Source organism: Phyllobates terribilis, unplaced genomic scaffold (genome assembly GCF_046119375.1).
Source record: "Phyllobates terribilis strain yellow unplaced genomic scaffold, ASM4611937v1 Scaffold_2__4_contigs__length_985480577, whole genome shotgun sequence".
Taxonomy (NCBI): Eukaryota; Metazoa; Chordata; class Amphibia; order Anura; family Dendrobatidae; genus Phyllobates; species Phyllobates terribilis.
Window position 1 is genome coordinate 801981523 of NW_027362762.1, and position 18145 is coordinate 801999667.

An 18145-nucleotide genomic window follows, 5' to 3' on the forward strand; every position below is an offset into this window, starting at 1 on the left:
TGGGCCACCAGGATGCTCACTTTTTGCTCTTCTGTGAGGGGGTACACCTGGAAGAGGCTATCCAGCTTTTCTCTAAAGTCATGCAGGGTATGTGACTCCCCTGAGTACTGGGGTAGCCAAGCTGCTCCCGGGATATAGGGCATGGTGAAGGGCATAACTGCAGCAGCGGTAGCGCTGGCGGGGGTTGAGGCAGTGAAGCTCTCCTCCGTATCCGACATCTTCCTCCCCCCTAGTGGACCGTGGCCTACCTTGCGATGATCCTCTTCCGTAGGCCGCGGCTCCGCAGTGGATCGTCAGGGTTGAGGACCTTCCGTCGCGCTCCTGTGACGTCGGCGTCTGCTGGGCTCCTTCCAGGACCTTACGCAACGTCCGGACATGAGGCGGGGCTTCAGTTCTCGCGCGCTTTCGGAGTCCACGCCCCTCTTCTTCCCGCGCGGCGTCCTCAAGATGGCATCCAATGGCGGGAAAACTCCACGGATGGCGGGAAGAAGGCAGAAGATGGCGCCGGATGGCGGGAAACTTCACCGATGGCGGGAAGAAGGCTGAAGATGGCGCCGGATGGCGGGAATCTTCACCACAGGTAAGTTTGAAAAGTCTCTTTTTCAGGCACGCAGTACCCGGTGGTTGCGGGCACGAAATCCTGCCGACTACGCCAAAGTTGACGCGCCCCTGGGCCTGTGTCGCGCTGCGTTGCGCACACGGGAGCTTACCCGGAGCCGGATCTGTTGAGGGTTGTAGTCTCGTGGCGGTGACCCGGTCCGTGCCCAGGGAGTCAAACTGAGCGGCGATGTAACAGCGGTAGATGTAGGACGACTACGCCACCCGTTGAATGCAACTATGGAGCTGCCGCTGCAGGACAGTCCGCTGAGGCCGGTGGATGGATGGTGCAGCGTAGATGGTATAACCCCCAACGGGAGGGGTATGGCCTCAGGGCAGCAGATGGATGATGGGGGTAGCAGGAACCACTCAGAGACGGTGCGGTGTAATTCAGGGTCTTTACTGGTAACAACGATAGACCCTCCCGGAGTACTTGCTAGTGAACGGGGCCTGGTCAGTCCTTGAGCAGATGGGATCTCCCCTGGCCAGGCGGAGTTGTAGGCCTCCCAAACTGACTGCACTCTTCTGGCTACCTTGCTAGAAGCGGATATAAGTAGCCCACGTCCCTGAGTGTACCGTGTGGTGCTCACCCGTATGGCCGGTGACTCGGGGCCTTCTAATGGCTTCCGCTCCACGATGGCGGTGCTGGTCCCACGCGTGTGACCGTGCCTTCGGGTTTCTGGGCCTGAGGACCTGAAATCCCCTGCCGGTCGGCTTCTGCTGCTGGGTAAGACTTAGTCCCCACAGCCTCGGACGCCGGGTCCGGTAAGAAAGCTTCTCAGTCAGGGCGAGCTCTGCAGCTGCCAGCCCTTGACTTGTAGTAGTATTGCTCCCACTGAGCTTCTGCTGTTTCTTCCTGTGACTGTTTCTTGTCTCTACTCTCCTTGACTGCTAACCCTGCTTCAGCCCCGGGTTTATATAGGGGAAGTTCTTCCCCTCCCAAGACTGGGCAGGAGGTGTGGCATGCACAGGATCCCTGACCAAAGGACCTCCCACCTGCTGTCAGACATAATATCTCTATCACTGTGGCAACCAGACCCCTGGGGTGTCACATATCTCTCTGATGTATGGGCATAAAAATTCAAATTTTGAAAATAGTGAAATTTAAATAAACGCAAGTGATATTGAATAAATTTTACCACTATCATGAAGTACAATATGTCACGAAAAAACAGTCTCAGAATCAGGGGGATCCGTTGAAGCGTTTCAGAGTAATTACCTCATAAAGTGACAGTGGTCAGAATTGTAAAAATTGGCCTGGTCATTAACGTGCAAACCACCCTGGGGGGTAAAGGGGTTAAAGGAAACGTGTCACCTGATTTCTCTGAATTGCCAGAGCTTTAAAGATCCAACAGGGACCACAGACGAGACTAGTCTGGTGCTGCCCCTAGCGCCGTTGCAGGTGATTGACAGGTCTCTCCAATAACAGAAGACCTGTCAATTACCTGCAGCGGCACCTGGAGAAGTCAGCTGTGGGCGGCACGGCACTAGTCTCATAACTGGCAGTGGTCTCCTGTCGGATCTTCTAACTGTATTTTTTCTGACACGCTGCAGATGATAAATTTGCATACACTCGTGTTTTTTTTACATTTGTTGGCACAATATGCTATTATGACTATAACATTTTTTCATATTACTCATTTAGAGAAAGTACATTTATATTAAAAAGTTCACTAGGTAATATTGATAGTTCCAAGAAATGGGAGAACAGAACATGAGAAACCTCTGTATGCAATAATGGGGAACCAGATGTGGTATCTATACTAATAATCACCATAAAAGGGAATGTTCCTCGCTTTACCGTTATGTGCACAAAGCAGGTATTCGTATTTTACAGAATGCATGCAGCCTCCTGCTAAATGTCATCATGGTGATAACTAATGCAAATCTGTCTTTTTTTTTTTGCCAGTCACTCAAGGATTTATTAATTTCCACAAGGAACGCTATTGTTTAACTCCAGAATGCATTGAAGCCGGTAAGTCTGCACAGAAAGATACAATAATACTTAATCCCTGAAACAATTATGAAAAGTCATGGATACAACTCTCATTATTCTTCTTCAGTGGATATTTCTGCACTAAACCTTCTGCACTACTTCTCTTTCTCTGGAGATTTCTGGTATTGTTATTAGTGCCGATTCTAGGAATGTAATCCATACTTTAGTTGGGGTTGTTGAAATAGTAAAATACCTAATATAAAAAGATAACCTGCACAAAGATCCTCAACGGAAAAGCAAAAGGGTACAATATAATGTTTTCAATGATTCATCCTTTCCTTGCCCGGGTGTGATAGTACAGATTTTACGGTCCATATGAATACATAGCAACATGGGTTTATAGAACATTACACAGATATTAAGCAATGTTCACACTTTGCTTTTTTGATGCATTATGCAGCCAAAACTTGATCTCTTAACAGTAAAAAAAAAGCTGCAGCAAAAACACAGGTTTTGCTGCTTTTCTTGCTGCATTCTTGCTGCGTTTTTCACAATCCCGATGTTCAGCTTTGCTGCCACTCTAAGCTTACATGAGTTTTTGAAGAAATACACAATTGCAAATGTAGAGGAAATTGAATTGGTAGGGCATTGGTTACTAAGCACATTGATAGGGGATTAAGTTGGTAGGACATTGTTTACTTTTCACATATTGGTAGGGCATTGAGTTGGTCAGGCATACTTTACTTTTACACAATTCACTAATTTAATTAAACTGTACTAATACTAACAGCCATGCTCAGGTGAGGACACCAAGACATTATGGTTTAAACTTGAAAAAAATCACAAAAATAAATGAGTTTCACATCCTGCAAAATCTGATAGCAGCATTTTTCCTGCGTTTTTGTTGCATTTTTGCAGTCACTCATTGCTTTCTATGGATGAAAAAACGCTGCAATAATGGTGAAAGAAATGACATGCTGCAATTTTCAAAAATGCAGCAATTTTCCAAATCAGTCAGGAAAAAAAACAAGCATGTTACTTCTATACCAGGAAAGATCTTTGAACAAATCTTCAAACAGTATGTATGCAAGTACCTTTATGGGAATGAAATGATTATCCAGAGCCAGCATGGGTTTGTAACTAATAAGTCATGTGAGACTAAGGCTGTGTGCCCACGATGCAGAAATGGTCCGGATTTTTCCTGAGCATTTCTGCATCTCCCTGGCAGAAAAAACGCATGCAGATTGTACATGCGTTTTTCCTGCCAGGAACATGCGGATGTGAAGCGTTCTTCACATGCATTTCCTCATGCGGGTTGTCAAGCGCTTTCCAAGCGATTTTAGCATCACTTGGAAAGTGCTTGTCAACTTGGTCACACTATATAAATCCATGCAAACGGCATGGATTTATATAGTGTGACCGTAAAAGAATGTCCAAAAAAAAAATCTATACTTCCGATGGCCCCCGGAGTCTTTATCCGACGCGTCTCGGCTTGCCGGCAGCTCGCGGTGGACTAAAGGACCTGCTGACGTCAACGGTCGCGTGACCTGTCACATGACTAAATGACGTTACGGCAGGTCCTTTTCAGACCATCGCGAGCTGCCGTCAAGCCGAGACGCATCGCTATGGAGACCGGGGACCATCAGAAGGTAAGTATAATATTTATTTTTTATTTTATTCTTTTTTTTACAGGTACTTTGGTACCCGGGTCCAGAGGAGAGTTTTCTCCAGACCCGTGTACCATCCGCACATTGAAACGCTTGGATTCCGCATCTGCAGATGCAGTGATGCGGAATCCATGCATTCCAATGCAAGTCAATGGTGGCGAAAACGCCGCGTTTACGCAAAATAATTGCTAGTGCTGTGGATTTTTCTGCAATGATAATCCGCAGCGGAAATTTCCCCACATGTGCACAGGACATGCGGATTATCTTTGGGGAACATGGCAGACCTTCTACCAAGCGGAATTGCCTCTGCGGAAACGCTTAAAAAACGCATAGTGGGCACACAGCCTAACTTAATTTCTTTCTATGACAGAAATACTGACTGGGTGGATCAGGGAAACGCAGTAGATATAGTATATCTTGACTTCAGCAAAGCATTTGACAAAGTATCTCACACCATTCTTATTGAAAAAATGACCAAGTATGGAATGGACAAAGCAATTGTTAGGTGGATTCCTAACTGGCTTAGTGATCGGACCCAAAGTGTGGTAATAAATGGTTGAACATCCAGTTGAAAGAATATCTCAAGTGGGGTACCATAAGGCTGTGTCCTGGGCTTTGTGTTGTTCAACATCTCTATCAACGATTTAGATGAAGGAATTGAGTGTAAACTGATAAAATTTTCTGATGACACAAAGCTAGAAGGGAAAGCTAATACTAGAGAAAAGAGAGTGGTTTAAAAAAGATCTAAACAAACTGGAACTGTGGGCAACAACTGACAGAATGGTTTTTATCAGGGAGAAATGCAAAGTCCTATGTTAAGGATCAGATGGTGGAACCTCTGTGCTGCAGTGCAAGGAGGGACCAGAGGGGCATGACTAAGTACCTACTTGGCCTGACCAAGGTTGCATGGCGGCTCAGTCGACTCCGTGAACCAGGGAGGGACCGAGCAGGGGGATCAGGTGCCACTCTGGGACCGACCTTGTATGAGAGCAGGTGACTCCCATGGGTCAGATGGCAGGAACAAACCGGTACAGCGGATAAGCAGGCTGATTCGGCTGATAGCCAGACGGGTGCTCCGGGTAGGCAGGCTGGCGGGCACAACGGGTAACTGGCAGGTGCTTCCAGGTAAGCAGGCGGGCAGAGCCCATAGACAGACTGGTGGACTGGACTGTAGACTGACTGTCGGGCTGGATTGTAATCAGACTGGCAGGCTGGACTGAAGAACAGACTGGCGGACAGGACTGACTTACAGAGGGACCTGAGGGCTGATGCAACAGTAAGAACACAGAGCAACAACCTAGCACGGGCACCTCCATATTGGAGGAGGTGCTTTAAATAGGGAAAGTCCTCCGGCCATCGGCTGGGGACTTTTAGGACGGCGCGCGGCCCCTTTAAGAGGGAGGGAGCGCGCGCGACCTAAGCACAGTGCCCGGGAAGCTGCGTGCAGCAGCAGCAGCAAGGAGGCCGAAAGATGCCGGACCAGGACCGTGGCGGTAAGGGGGATGCCGATTCTACAGTACCCCCCCTTTACGCCCCCTCTTTTTTAGGCTTGCAAGAAATTCTTTAAGAAGAAGAAAGGCATGGATTTTCTCCCTGGGTTCCCAAGACCTCTCCACTGGACCAAACCCCTTCTAATCCACCAGAAAAATGGTTTTTCCTCTTACCCTTTTGGTTGCTAAAATGTTCTCTACCTCATAGACGTCCTCAGCGGAGACCGGAGCTGGGGTGGTACCTGGATCCTCAGAAAATGAATTAAGAACAACTGGTTTGAGGAGAGATATGTGAAAGGAGTTGGGAATCCGTAAGGTGGCCAGGAGTTTTAGCTTGTAAGCCACAGGATTGATTTGGTTCAGAACCTCGCGGACCCAACTTATACGATGGTATTTTGAGACGAACATATTTGGAGGAGAGCCAGATCTTGTCTCCCGGACGGAATTGAGGCGGATCCAGACGTCTCTTGTCAGCATGTTTCCTCATCCGCTCGGAGGACTGAAGAAGTGCGGATCTAGTGTCTTCCCAAATAGTAGAAAATTCGCTGACCAGAGACTCCGCGGCAGGATTGTCCACTGAAGAAGAGACGGGAAACGGAATCCGGGGGTGTTGACCGAAGACCACAAAGAACGGGGATTTGGAAGAAGACTCGCTCTCATGGTTGTTATAGGAGAACTCGGCCCAGGGTAGGAGCTCAACTCAATCGTTATGGTGAGCGTTGACGAAGTGCCGAAGAAAGCTGGTAAGAACCTGGTTGATACGATCCACTTGACCATTGGACTGAGGATGATAAGCAGAGGAGAAATCCAAGGAGACATCCAGCAGCTTGCACGTAGCTCTCCAGAAGTGCGAAGTGAACTGGACCCCGCGATCAGACACAGTGTGGAGGGGTAGGCCGTGGAGATGAAAGATGTGATGGAAGAAGTCCTTAGCCCGCACAGATGCAGATGGGAGACCAGGCAGCGGGATGAAGTGGGCCATTTTAGAAAAGCGGTCAGCGACTACCCAAATGACAGTACAACCGGCAGAAACAGGGAGATCCGTAATAAAGTCCATAGCAATGTGTTGCCACGGAGCGGAAGGTACGGGAAGAGGAAGGAGATGGCCGGCTGGAAGATGCCTGGGAACCTTCTTACGGGCACAGGAGGAACAAGCCGTGACGAAATCCGCAACATCCTTGCCTAGGGAAGGCCACCAGTAATGCCGGGCGATGAGCAGGAAGGTCTTCCTCTGGCCAGCATGGCCGGCAAGCTTGGATGAATGGCCCCAGAGAAGAACCTTCTTACGATCTGGAACTGCTGCAAAGGTCTTACCTGGTGGAAGACGAGACAGGTCAAACGGAGCCACAGTCATTACTTTGGAGGGGTCGATGATATGCAGAGGCTCCTCCTCTTGGTCGGAACACAGGAATGAGCAGGATAGAGCGTCGACTTTAATGTTCTTGTCCTCAGGGCGGTAGTGTAGAATAAAGTAGAATCGGGCAAAGAACAGAGACCACCGGGCCTGACGTGGATTGAGTCTTTGGGCATTTTGTAAATAGGCCAGGTTTTTGTGGTAAGTGTAGATGACCACCGGGTGCAGAGTCCCCTCCAGCAGGTAGTGCCACTCCTCCAGCGCCAATTTGATGGCTAGCAGCTCACGATCTCCTATGGAGTAGTTGTGCTCGGATGAGGAGAAGAGCTTGGAGATGAAGCCGCAGGTTACTATTCTCCTGGACGGAGATTTCTGGGCGAGCACCGCTCCGGCTCTGGAGGAGGAAGCATCAACCTCCAGGAAGAACTGCTTGTTGCAATCCGGACGGTGCAGCACAGGGGCAGGGGAGAAAGCTTGTTTTAGGAGACGAAGGCCTCCTCCGCTTCGGAAGTCCATTCCCTGGGATTTGCTCCCTTACAGGTGAGCGCGGAGATGGGAGCGGTTCAGGAGGAGAAATGAGGGATGAAGAGGTGGTAATAATTTGCGAAGCCCAGGAATCGCTGAATCACCTTGAACCCCTCCGGTCGGGGACACTTTAAGACGGCAGAAACCTTCTCGGGATCCATCCGTAGACCAGTCTCGGAGATAATATATCCCAGGAACGGAAGGGAAGTCTGCTTGAAGAGTCATTTCTCAAATTTTGCATATAGGCGATTCTGCCGGAGCCTTAGCAGAACCTGACGAACATCCCTCCGGTGTGTGGGCAGGTCCGTAGAGAAGACCAAGATATCATCCAGGTACACAACCATGCAAGAATACAGGAGATAACGGAAGATGTTGTTAGCCAGGTCCTGGAAGACGGCTAGGGCATTACAGAGACAAAAGGGCATCACGCAATATTCATAGTGACCGTCCCGGATGTTGAATGCCATCTTCCACTCGTCTCCCTGGCGAATCCGAACCAAATTGTACGCCCCATAAAGATCGAGCTTGGTGAAGATCTTCGCGCCTTTAAGGTGGTCGAACAGCTCAGAGTTGAGAGGCAGGGGGTACTTATTCTTGAAAGTAATCTGGTTAAGACCCCTGTAATCGATACAGGGACGTAGTGAGCCATCTTTCTTCTTAACGAAGAAGAATCCTGCTCCAGCCGGGGAAGTAGATTTCTGGATGAATCCCCTAGCAAGATTCTCTTCTATGTACTCAGACAAGGCCCGGATCTCAACCAGTGACAAGGGGTTAATAGGCCCACGGGGAGGTGAAGCCCCGGGTAACAGGTCGATTGGGCAATCATATGGCCTATGAGGTGGTAGTGTTTCAGCTTCCTTCTTGTCGAAGACGTCCACATAGGACCAGAAGGGTGCCGGCAGACCAGGTAGATTAGCTGGAGTAGACAGGGGTCGAGCTGGACGAACCGGAACCAGACAGGACTCATGGCAATCCTGCCCCCAACGGAGCACCTCACCAGATCGCCAATTCAGGACGGGTTCATGTCTCTGTAACCAGGGTAGACCAAGCAAGAGGGAGTGAGAGAGACCAGACAGCACATGAAAGGAGATCCTCTCTGAGTGCAGCATTCCCACCTGAAGGGTTAAAGGCTCTGGAAGAAGTCTCCCATCCACGGAAGTGACTGCCAATGGTTCAGCCAGACGTATGGTAGGAATCTGATACCGCTCCACTACAGCCTGTGAAATGAGATTCCCAGTGGATCCGGAATCCAAGTGGGCAGTCTCGAAGAAGCGGGTCTCACCACTGTAAATGGATAGGGTCAAGGACGGAGAGGATTTACTCTTGCCTAGGACGACCTCTCCGAGCGGTCCTAGACACTAGTGTTGAGCCACCCCCGTAGTGTTCGAGTTCGGTTCGGTTCGTCGAACACCCGTGTATTCGCCGAACTGTTCGTCGAACTGTTCGTCGAACACCTTCGAACACCGTTAAAACCAATGGCAGGCAAACAAAAACACATAGAAACACATAGAAAACACCTTCAAAGGTGTCCAAAAGCTGACAAACTGCTCAGAAGACATAACTAACACATGGAAAAGTGACAAGTACATATAGTCATGCGAAAAGAAAAGAGGTGGAGGAGTAAAAGGAGGGAGAGACACAGATATAGGCATGTCATGCCCTTCTAAAATCCAAAAAGTGAGAAGCCGACACGGCCAGTCCGTTCCTGCCCGTGCCACCTCCGTGTCGCCGGGTTTGTGCCAGAGCCGCGGTGGACCCTGACGGCCAGCCCCCCTCTCCCAATTCTGGTGCCTGTCCGCTGGTGGGTCGAGCGAGCCCCCCTGTGGTGGAGGCAGCTCTAAGCTTTTTAATTTAAATTGTCTCTCTAATTTGAATGAATACACTTTAAATCCTTTTACAAGGATCTATTGGAGGGCAAGTCTCATGCCAGCAGCCGCGTAATTCCAGCTCCAGTAGCGTCCACTAAAGCTGCTGCAGTTAAAAAGCTTTTATAAGGATCGAGCTCGGCTGTCCACCGCAAGGCATCCTACCGCCAGTCCCAGCCCCTATGCCTTGGGGTGCCTCCTGATGCTCTTCACTGAGTATCCCGTGGTCCCGAAGCATTTCCTTTGAAAAAATTAAGTGTCCAAACTACAGGTGGTATAGCTTGCTTAACAGCCGGGATAATCCGCTGACTAGCAGACACTGCTACTAGGCACAAAGTATTTCCTGGGCTAGATGCAATTAAAAATTTGTAATTAGATACTCTCGTTGGATGCTGAGAAAGCATTCCATAGAGTCTCCTGGCACGCCATATATTATTCTCTTAAAAAGCTTGGGGTAGGGGTCTAGGGGACCCTTTTATAGCCAAAATCACGGCCCCGTATCGCAATACGTCACCTAGGCTGAAGATAAATGGAACTGTAGCACCCTGAGGTGTGATATCTCACTCTCAGGTAAGGATGGAGTGTGGATCAGGACCCGACACCTGCATGCATTACACCACATTGCCGTGGGGCAGGGCGACCAATATGCCCCTGAGATGGGCACGACAGTCCCTGTCCCTGGCTGGAGTGGGGGGAGGGGACACAGAGGAAGGGGAACCCTGTAGTGCAGGAGCAGGGAGGAAGCAGTTCCTGGGTGCATTGAGAAGGGAGTATTAAAGGTGGGCACCATCTTAGTTCAGTGCAGAGAAGTCTGAGCAGAAGTGACAGGGAGCAGGGGCTCTGTATGAGCTCTGCTCCGGAGGCAGGCCTAGTAACAGAGGCCCAGGCCTGGAAGAGGGAGAAGGAAGGAAGAGGAGCAGAGAAGGCTCCAGGAACGAGGAACGAAGGGATCCCAGGGGTGCGGACGGGCGAGTCGCCACCGCACGCCCGAATCCACCTGCGTGGAGGGGTCAGGCCAAAGGGGGAGACTGGTCCCCGAAACTAGTGGAAGCGGGAAACGACCCTCAGCTAGAAACCGGAGGCTGTGACATTTTATGTGGCGCAGCCCCTCGCTACACCCGCTAGGAAGGCACCACATAGGGTCAGGGAAACTGCGCCAAGTTTACCAAGAGGAGGCCCGAGGCAGTCGGACAGAAGGGTTGGTAAGAAAGGCCAGACAAAGGACACACAAAGGGGGTCCTGTGAAGCGCTCCAAAGTTATCTGGGAGTTGTCTGAGCCCCTCACCTGGTGAGCACAGTACGACGTGGGCAGCCGTTACCTGCAGAAGTGGTCTGGATAATAAGAACTGTGAGTAAAGGCCCTGGACTGCATCACTGACTCCGTGTCGTTACTGCTGCTGCCCTGCACCATCACCCCCATCCTCCGCATACACTGCCCTGAGGCTATACTCCTCTGGGGAGTTACGCTACGCTCTGCTGCACCCACAACACCAGCCTCAGCGGTCTGCCCTGCAGTGGCGGTTCACTCTGACCGCAATCCACGGGTGGCGTAGTCGGACGTTTAAACATCAAAACCACATAAATAGTTCCGCCACTGGTTTGACCGCCCTGAGCCACGGAACCGGGTCGCCGCCACGGAGACTACAACCACCAGCATCCACCAAAAAGGGTCCGGCTCCGGGTGTCCCAAGGCCCAGGGGGCGCGTCAGAACATTTTCATCACCTTTCATAATCACCAATGGGACAAGGCAGTGATGTCCTCTGTCCCCTCTCTTATACATCCTAGTGACGGAGCACCTGCTCTCATCAATTCGCCATAACCCCAATATTAGGTGGATTGAGGTGGGAGGCACCGAATACAAGTGCTCTCTATTTGCTGATGATGTCCTAGTATATATCACTCAATCACATATATCCATCCCTGCTGTTATGGCTGAAATAGATCACTTTGTTACATGGTCAAATTTTAAAATCAATGCAGCGAAGTCTGAGGCCCTCGATGTCTCCCTCCCCAAATCTATACAGGATTCCATCCAGTCCAACTTTCCCTTTGCCTGGCCCTCACAGGGTATCAAATACTTAGGAATTCCTATTCATAGAGACCTCTCCCGTCTATGTTATCTTAATTTTGGGCCCTTTATTGAACAACTCCATACAGACCATGGTTGGCAAGTTAGAACTGTAAGATTCACTACGTGAACCACTGGTGTTTTGTGGAAAAGCACATGTACACTGTGTTCCAAATTATTATGCAAAAAGTGTTTAGGAGTGATAAGGGAAGAATTTGTTTGTTTGTCAGTTAAACTCATTAATGGTGATGTGTGTCAGGGCTCTTTATATCACTGTAAGCAATTGCAGACACCTGTGCTAATTAGTTTGGCAGGTGTGTCCAATGAAAGGCAAGACTACTTAAGAAGGCTGTCCCACATTATTAAGCAGCCTACATTTTCTGCCAAAATGGGAAAGAAAAAGGATGTGTCGGCTGCTGAGAAGCAACAAATTGTGGAGTGTTTAGGTCAAGGCATGACTACAATCAACATTGTGCGATGATCAGGATGAAGTGTCTTGGCAATCAAGAAGTATGTAGCTGATTCACAGTACACACGTGTGCGTGCTGATAAGGGCAAATTGAGGACTCTTTCCTACAGGCAATTACGTCAGGTTAAAAGAGCAGCGTCAAAAAAGCCTTGTCATAGCAGCAGACAAGTTTTTGAAGCTTCTGGTGCCTTCAACGTCCCCCGAACAACATGATGCAGGGTCCTTCAGAGGTTTGCAGCTGTGCATATGCCATCCTGTCGACCTCCTCTATCTACTGCACACAAGCAGAAACGGCTCCAGTGGGCCAAACAATAAATGAAGACTGATTTCAAAACTGTTTTGTTCACGGATGAGTGCCGTGCAACGCTCGATGGTCCAGATGGATGGAGTGGAGGATGGCTGGTTGATGGACACCCCACACAAACACGGCTACAGCGCCAACAAGGAGGAGGTGGAGTAATGTTTTGAGCTGGAATCATGGGGAGAGAGATTGTCGGCCCCTTTAGGATCCCTCAAGGGGTAAAGATGAACTCCATAATGTATGTGGAGTTTCTCAAACAGCACTTCCTGCCATGGTTCAAGAAGAAGAACCGTGTATTCCACAGCAAGATCATTTTCATGCATGATAATGCACCGTCTCATGCTGCACATAACACATCTGCATCTCTGGCTGATATGGGCATAAAAGGGGACAAACTTATGGTGTGACCCCCTTGCTCCCCTGACCTCTACCCCTTTCAGAACCTCTGGAGCATCATCAAAAGGAGTGTCTATGATGGCGGGAGGCAGTTCACATCTAAGCAACAGCTTTGGGAGGGTATTCTGTCCTCATGCAAAACAATTGAAGCAGAAACCATCCAAAACCTGACAAATTCAGTGGACGAGAGAGTTCAGAAGCTCCTTTCGAACAAGGGGTCCTATGTGCAAATGTAACATCACCTAGAATAAAGTTTTGAGTTGAAAACTGTTTGATTTCAGTTTCTAATAACCTGCTAATGCTTATAATTTCAAAAATTACCATTTTTTTTGTCTTTATTAAAATGAAAACGTTGATCGAAGAGTGTGGGGGATCTAAGAGTGTGGCAACCCAGTAGTCAGGATTACTTCGAATTCTGACAATCTGATGGTCATGTTGCAGGTAGTGCAGCAAGAAGGCACTTATGTGTCTTGCGCATCTCGGAGCCCCAAAATTTTTTTCCGGGCTAGATGTAGCTAAAAATTATTATTAATTTTAAATCTGGTGGAGCTTAGTACAGATGGCCAAATAGAATCGGTACTGCACACTGCTACAAAGCCCAAATTATTTTCCAGCCAAGATACAGATAAACATGATTAGTAATTTTAAATCTGGTGGAGCTTAGTATAGATGGCCTAATAGAATCAGTGCTGCACACTGCTACAAAGCCCAAATTATTTTCCAGCCAAGATACAGATAAACATAATTAGTAATTTTAAATCTGGTGGAGCTTAGTATAGATGGCCTAATAGAATCAGTACTGCACACTGCTACAAAGCCCAAATTATTTTCCAGCCAAGATACAGATAAACATGAATAGAAATTTGAAAGCTTAAAACGGTTGGTGAGGTGATTTTAACCAATCATCAAGCTTTTACTCTCCCCAGTATGACACAGTGGTAGAAAAGTCGTTTCGGATCCATGATTTGTTCATCTTTATGAACGTGAGTCTGTCTACATTGTCAGTGGAGAGCTGCGTGCGCTTATCTGTCAGCACACCACCAGCAGCGCTGAACACACGTTCAGACAGAACGCTGGCTGCGGGGCATGACAAGATCTCCAAGGCGTAAGTGGCTAGCTCCGGCCATTTATCCAGATTGGAAGCCCAAAAAGAGCAAGGGTCCAGTGACACAGTCATGGCTTCAATGTTTACTTGGAGATACTCCTGTACCATCGTCTCTAGGCGTTGACTATGTGTCAGACTTCTTGTCTCCTGTGGCCTTGCAAAGGATGGGCTAAGAAAGTGGTGAAATGATTCCGCAAAATTGATGTTACCAGCAGATACTGTGTTTCTGTTACGGTTTGAGTGCTGAACACTCGACGGTCCCATGGTTGGCAAGTTGGAACTGTGAGATTCACTACGTGCACCACTGGTGTTTTGTGGAAAAGCACATGTAAGATTCTGCAACAGTCTCTGCTGATACTCCTGCATGCGTGCATCCCTTTCTATGGCAGGAATAATTTCTGCAAATTTACTTTTGTACCGGGGATCTAACAGTGTGGCAACCCAGTAGTCAGGATTATTTCTAATTCTCACAATTCGAGGGTCATGTTGCAGGTAGTGCAGCAAGAAGGCACTCATGTGTGTTGCGCATCCAGGAGCACCAAGTCCCTGTTGTGTTGGTGGCGAGGTAACAATCATGCTTCCTTCCTCTGTCCTCTCCCCCCAGCCTCGCACAACAGAAATGTGATCAAGGTCTCCCTCATCTGATGAGTCTTCCATCAGTTCGTCCTCCACTTCTTCCTGGGCTCCTGCACCTTCCTCACTAGTTTGGCTGCTACCATGCGCCCTGGTAAAACCATCTCCCCCACCCTCACATGCCTGCCGCCTTGGTGCTGCCGACCGTCTGGATCTTGGAGATGTTAGCCCTTCCGCATACAACTCCTCCTCCTCTACTTCCTCCACCTCCTCTTGTGCCACCACCTGACTCTGAATTCTGTTTAACATGTGCTCCAGCATGTAAATCACCGGAATAGTCATGCTGATAATGGCATCGTCAGCACTAAACATCTTCGTCGCCATTTCAAAACTGTGCAGAAGGGTGCATAGGTCCCTGATCTGAGACCACTCCTCCAGCGTGATTTGCCCCACCTCTGGATCTCGTTGGCCCAGGCTATACGTCAGAACGTATTGCACCAGGGCTTGTCGGTGCTGCCACAGTCGCTGCAACATGTGCAGAGTTGAATTCCACCGGGTAGGCACATCGCATTTTAGCCGGTGAAGTGGCAGGCCCAACGACTTCTGTAGAGATGTAAGTCGCTGAGCTGCGGGATGCGAACGGCGGATGTGAGCACACAGCGACCGTGCCCTCTGCAGAAGGCCATCTAGTCCGGGATAGTGGGCTAAAAATTGCTGGACAACCAGGTTCAACACGTGAGCCATACAAGGCACGTTTGTGACATTGCCCCGGCGAAGGGCCGCACCCAGGTTTGCAGCATTGTCGCACATGGCCTTCCCTGGTTTCAGGTCCAGTGGAGACAACCATTCATGAAATTGGTTCTCCAGAGCTGACCACAACTCCTCAGCTGTGTGACTCACATTTCCCAGACATTTCAAAGTAAAAACCGCCTGATGACGTTGAGCCCTACTGCCAGCATAGTAATGAGGTGTGCAGGATCCCTTCTGCGCAGTTAGAAAGCTTGTGGCATGACCAGACAGGCTTTGGGTGCAGGTGGAGGACCGAGAGGAGGTTGAGGAGGCAGAAGCAGTGGAGGAACTTTGAGATAAAGAGGATTGACGTACAACTCGTGGGGACGGCAAGATTTGGACAGCAGCCCCTTGTCCTGCTGTCACCATAGCTTCCCAGTGCCCAGTCAGCGACATGTAACGCCCCTGTCCATGCCTACTCGTCCTAGTGTCTGTGGTGAAATGCACCCTGTCACACACAGAGTTTCTCAAAGAAGCGGTGATGTTGTGTGCGACATGCTGGTGGAGCGCAGGCACACCTTTCTTTGAGAAGTAGTGCCGACTGGGCATCTGGTACTGGGGCACTGCGACGGACATAAGGTCTCGAAAATCCTTTGTGTCCACCAGGCAGAAAGGCAGCATTTCTGTAGCCAAGAGCTTGCAGATGGTGAAATTCAACCTCTTAGCTTTCTCATGGCTAGGAGGAAATGGTCTTTTACTTGTCCACATCTGAGGGACCGAGGGCTGGCTGTTGTTCTTAGACGGGGTTGATAAGGGTGTCCCCGGCAAACTGCCGGTCTGTGAGGAAGATGCAGGCGGACATGTTAGGTTGCCTTGATCCAAAGGTGGTGCTATCGATGTCGGACAGCGCTCAACACCAGCTGGTGTTACCACCTCCAAAGAAAATGATGACCTGCCAATCACGCTGGCTGTTGCGGGTAAAGAGGTGGCAGGTCTGCATCCCAAAACAGGTGTGACTGCTGTCCCCCCAGTCACAGAGGATGAAGAGGCCGCGGATGCACAAGATGTGGCAGACGGTGGTTGGCCCAGCCGGCTAGGCCGCATTGTAGCACAGTGAGCTTCCCACTGCAACTTATGCTTCATGTCCATGTGCCGGTTCATGCATGAAGTACTCAAACTATGTATTTTTTGGCCTCTACTTAGCTTTTGCTGACAAATGTTACAGATAACACGAGTTGGGTCATCTTTATCGATCTGAAAAAATGCCCAGGCTATGCAAGGCTTAGCACCCATGCGACCTGAAGAGCCACCGTGACTTGTGGTGAGAGGCAGAGTTGTGTTTGAGGATGCAGTTGTTGACGTGCTTCCAGTACTACGTCTCTGTCCAGGAAGGCGCAACCTGACCTCGTCGTCACTAGCATCCTCCTCCACCTCCTCTGCTGACCTCATCTCTTGGCTGACTGTGGGTTGACAGTAAGTGGGATCTCCAACCTCATCATCATCACCCTGTGTGTTATCACACCAGTCGTCCTCAGAGCCAACCTGTTCCTGCCCTGACAAAAAACTAAAGTTGTCGCTCCAATCAGGTATTTGAGTTTCATCATTGTCTTCCTCATTGTCTCCACCAACAGGAGTTACAGTTTGGGAATGAGGGTCTACATTATGGTCAGAACCTTCTGCGTCTGGTCCTGGATCCGACTCATAAAGATTCTGGGCATCAGTGCAGATCACCAAGTGCGATTGGGGTGACACCTCTGAGGACTGGAGTATTTGTGATGTTGAAGTTGATGTGGAGGAGAGCCCACTTAAAGGAGCACTTGATATCCGTTGAAGCACCTGCTGTTTTTGTGCCTCATCTGGAATTTGTAGCGATTGGCGTGGCCGTAAGAATGGGATCTTATCACATTGTCCGCTAAAAGAAGTAGACATTTTAGTTTGGCTGGAAGATGGTCTTTCTTCTGCAGATGTTACTGTTGCTTTAACACCTACCCCACGGACACAACCTTTTTTCCCCTTCCCAACACGCCTATTCCCCTTTCCACCAGCAGCAGGCCTTTTTCCACTCATTTTCGTGGTTAACTAATTCACAACTCTTGAGTTGTTTGCACAAAAAAACAATGGATGGGAACCGAGCAGAGCTGAGTGGCCAAACTGTGGTATTAGACCAAAACTATTGGCTGGGTTAGATGCAGAAATTTATATTCAAAAATTATATTCAATTTGCAACCTGATGGAGGTCAGTGTAGATGGACTAATAGAACAAGTCCCACACACTGCTAGAAGCCCAAATATTTTTTCAGAGCTAGATGCAGAAAAAAATTATATTCAATTTGCAACCTGATGGAGGTCAGTATAGATGGACTAATAGAACAAGTCCCACACACTGCTAGAAGCCCAAATATTTTTTCTAGTTAGATGCAGATAAAAATTATTTTTAATTTGCAACCTGATGGAGGTCAGTATAGATGGACTAATAGACCAAGTCCCACGCACTGCTAGAAGCCCAAATATTTTTTCAGAGCTAGATGCAGAAAAAAAATATATTCAATTTGCAACCTGATGGAGGTCAGTATAGATGGACTAATAGACCAAGTCCCACACACTGCTAGAAGCCCAAATATTTTTTCACAGATATATGCAGAAAAAATTATATTGAATTTGCAACCTGTTTGAGGTCAGGATAGATGGACTAATAGACCAAGTCCCACACACTGCTAGAAGCCCAAATATTTTTTCAGAGCTAGATGCAGATAAAAATTATTTTTAATTTGCAACCTGATGGAGGTCAGTATAGATGGACTAATAGACCAAGTCCCACACACTGCTAGAAGCCCAAATATTTTTTCAGAGATAGATGCAGAAAAAAATTATATTCAATTTGCAACCTGATGGAGGTCAGTATAGATGGACTAATAGACCAAGTCCCACACACTGCTAGAAGCCCAAATATTTTCTCAGAGGTAGATGCAGAAAAAAATTATATTCAATTTGCAACCTGATGGAGGTCAGTATAGATGGACTAATAGAATGATGCTATGCCCAAAAGGTTTTACTTCACTAGGTGCAGTA

The 18145-nt window shown here is 48.6% G+C and overlaps 1 protein-coding gene across 1 annotated transcript in view; it reads left to right on the forward strand.

Moving 5' to 3' along the window:
* PHEX (phosphate regulating endopeptidase X-linked) overlaps positions 1 to 18145 on the forward strand; it is a 401425-nt gene that overhangs the window by 47031 nt on the left and 336249 nt on the right. The window contains exon 2 of the mRNA XM_073667505.1: positions 2507 to 2572. Within this exon, the coding sequence (XP_073523606.1) occupies positions 2507 to 2572 (66 nt within the window). The remainder of the gene's footprint in view (positions 1 to 2506; positions 2573 to 18145) is intronic.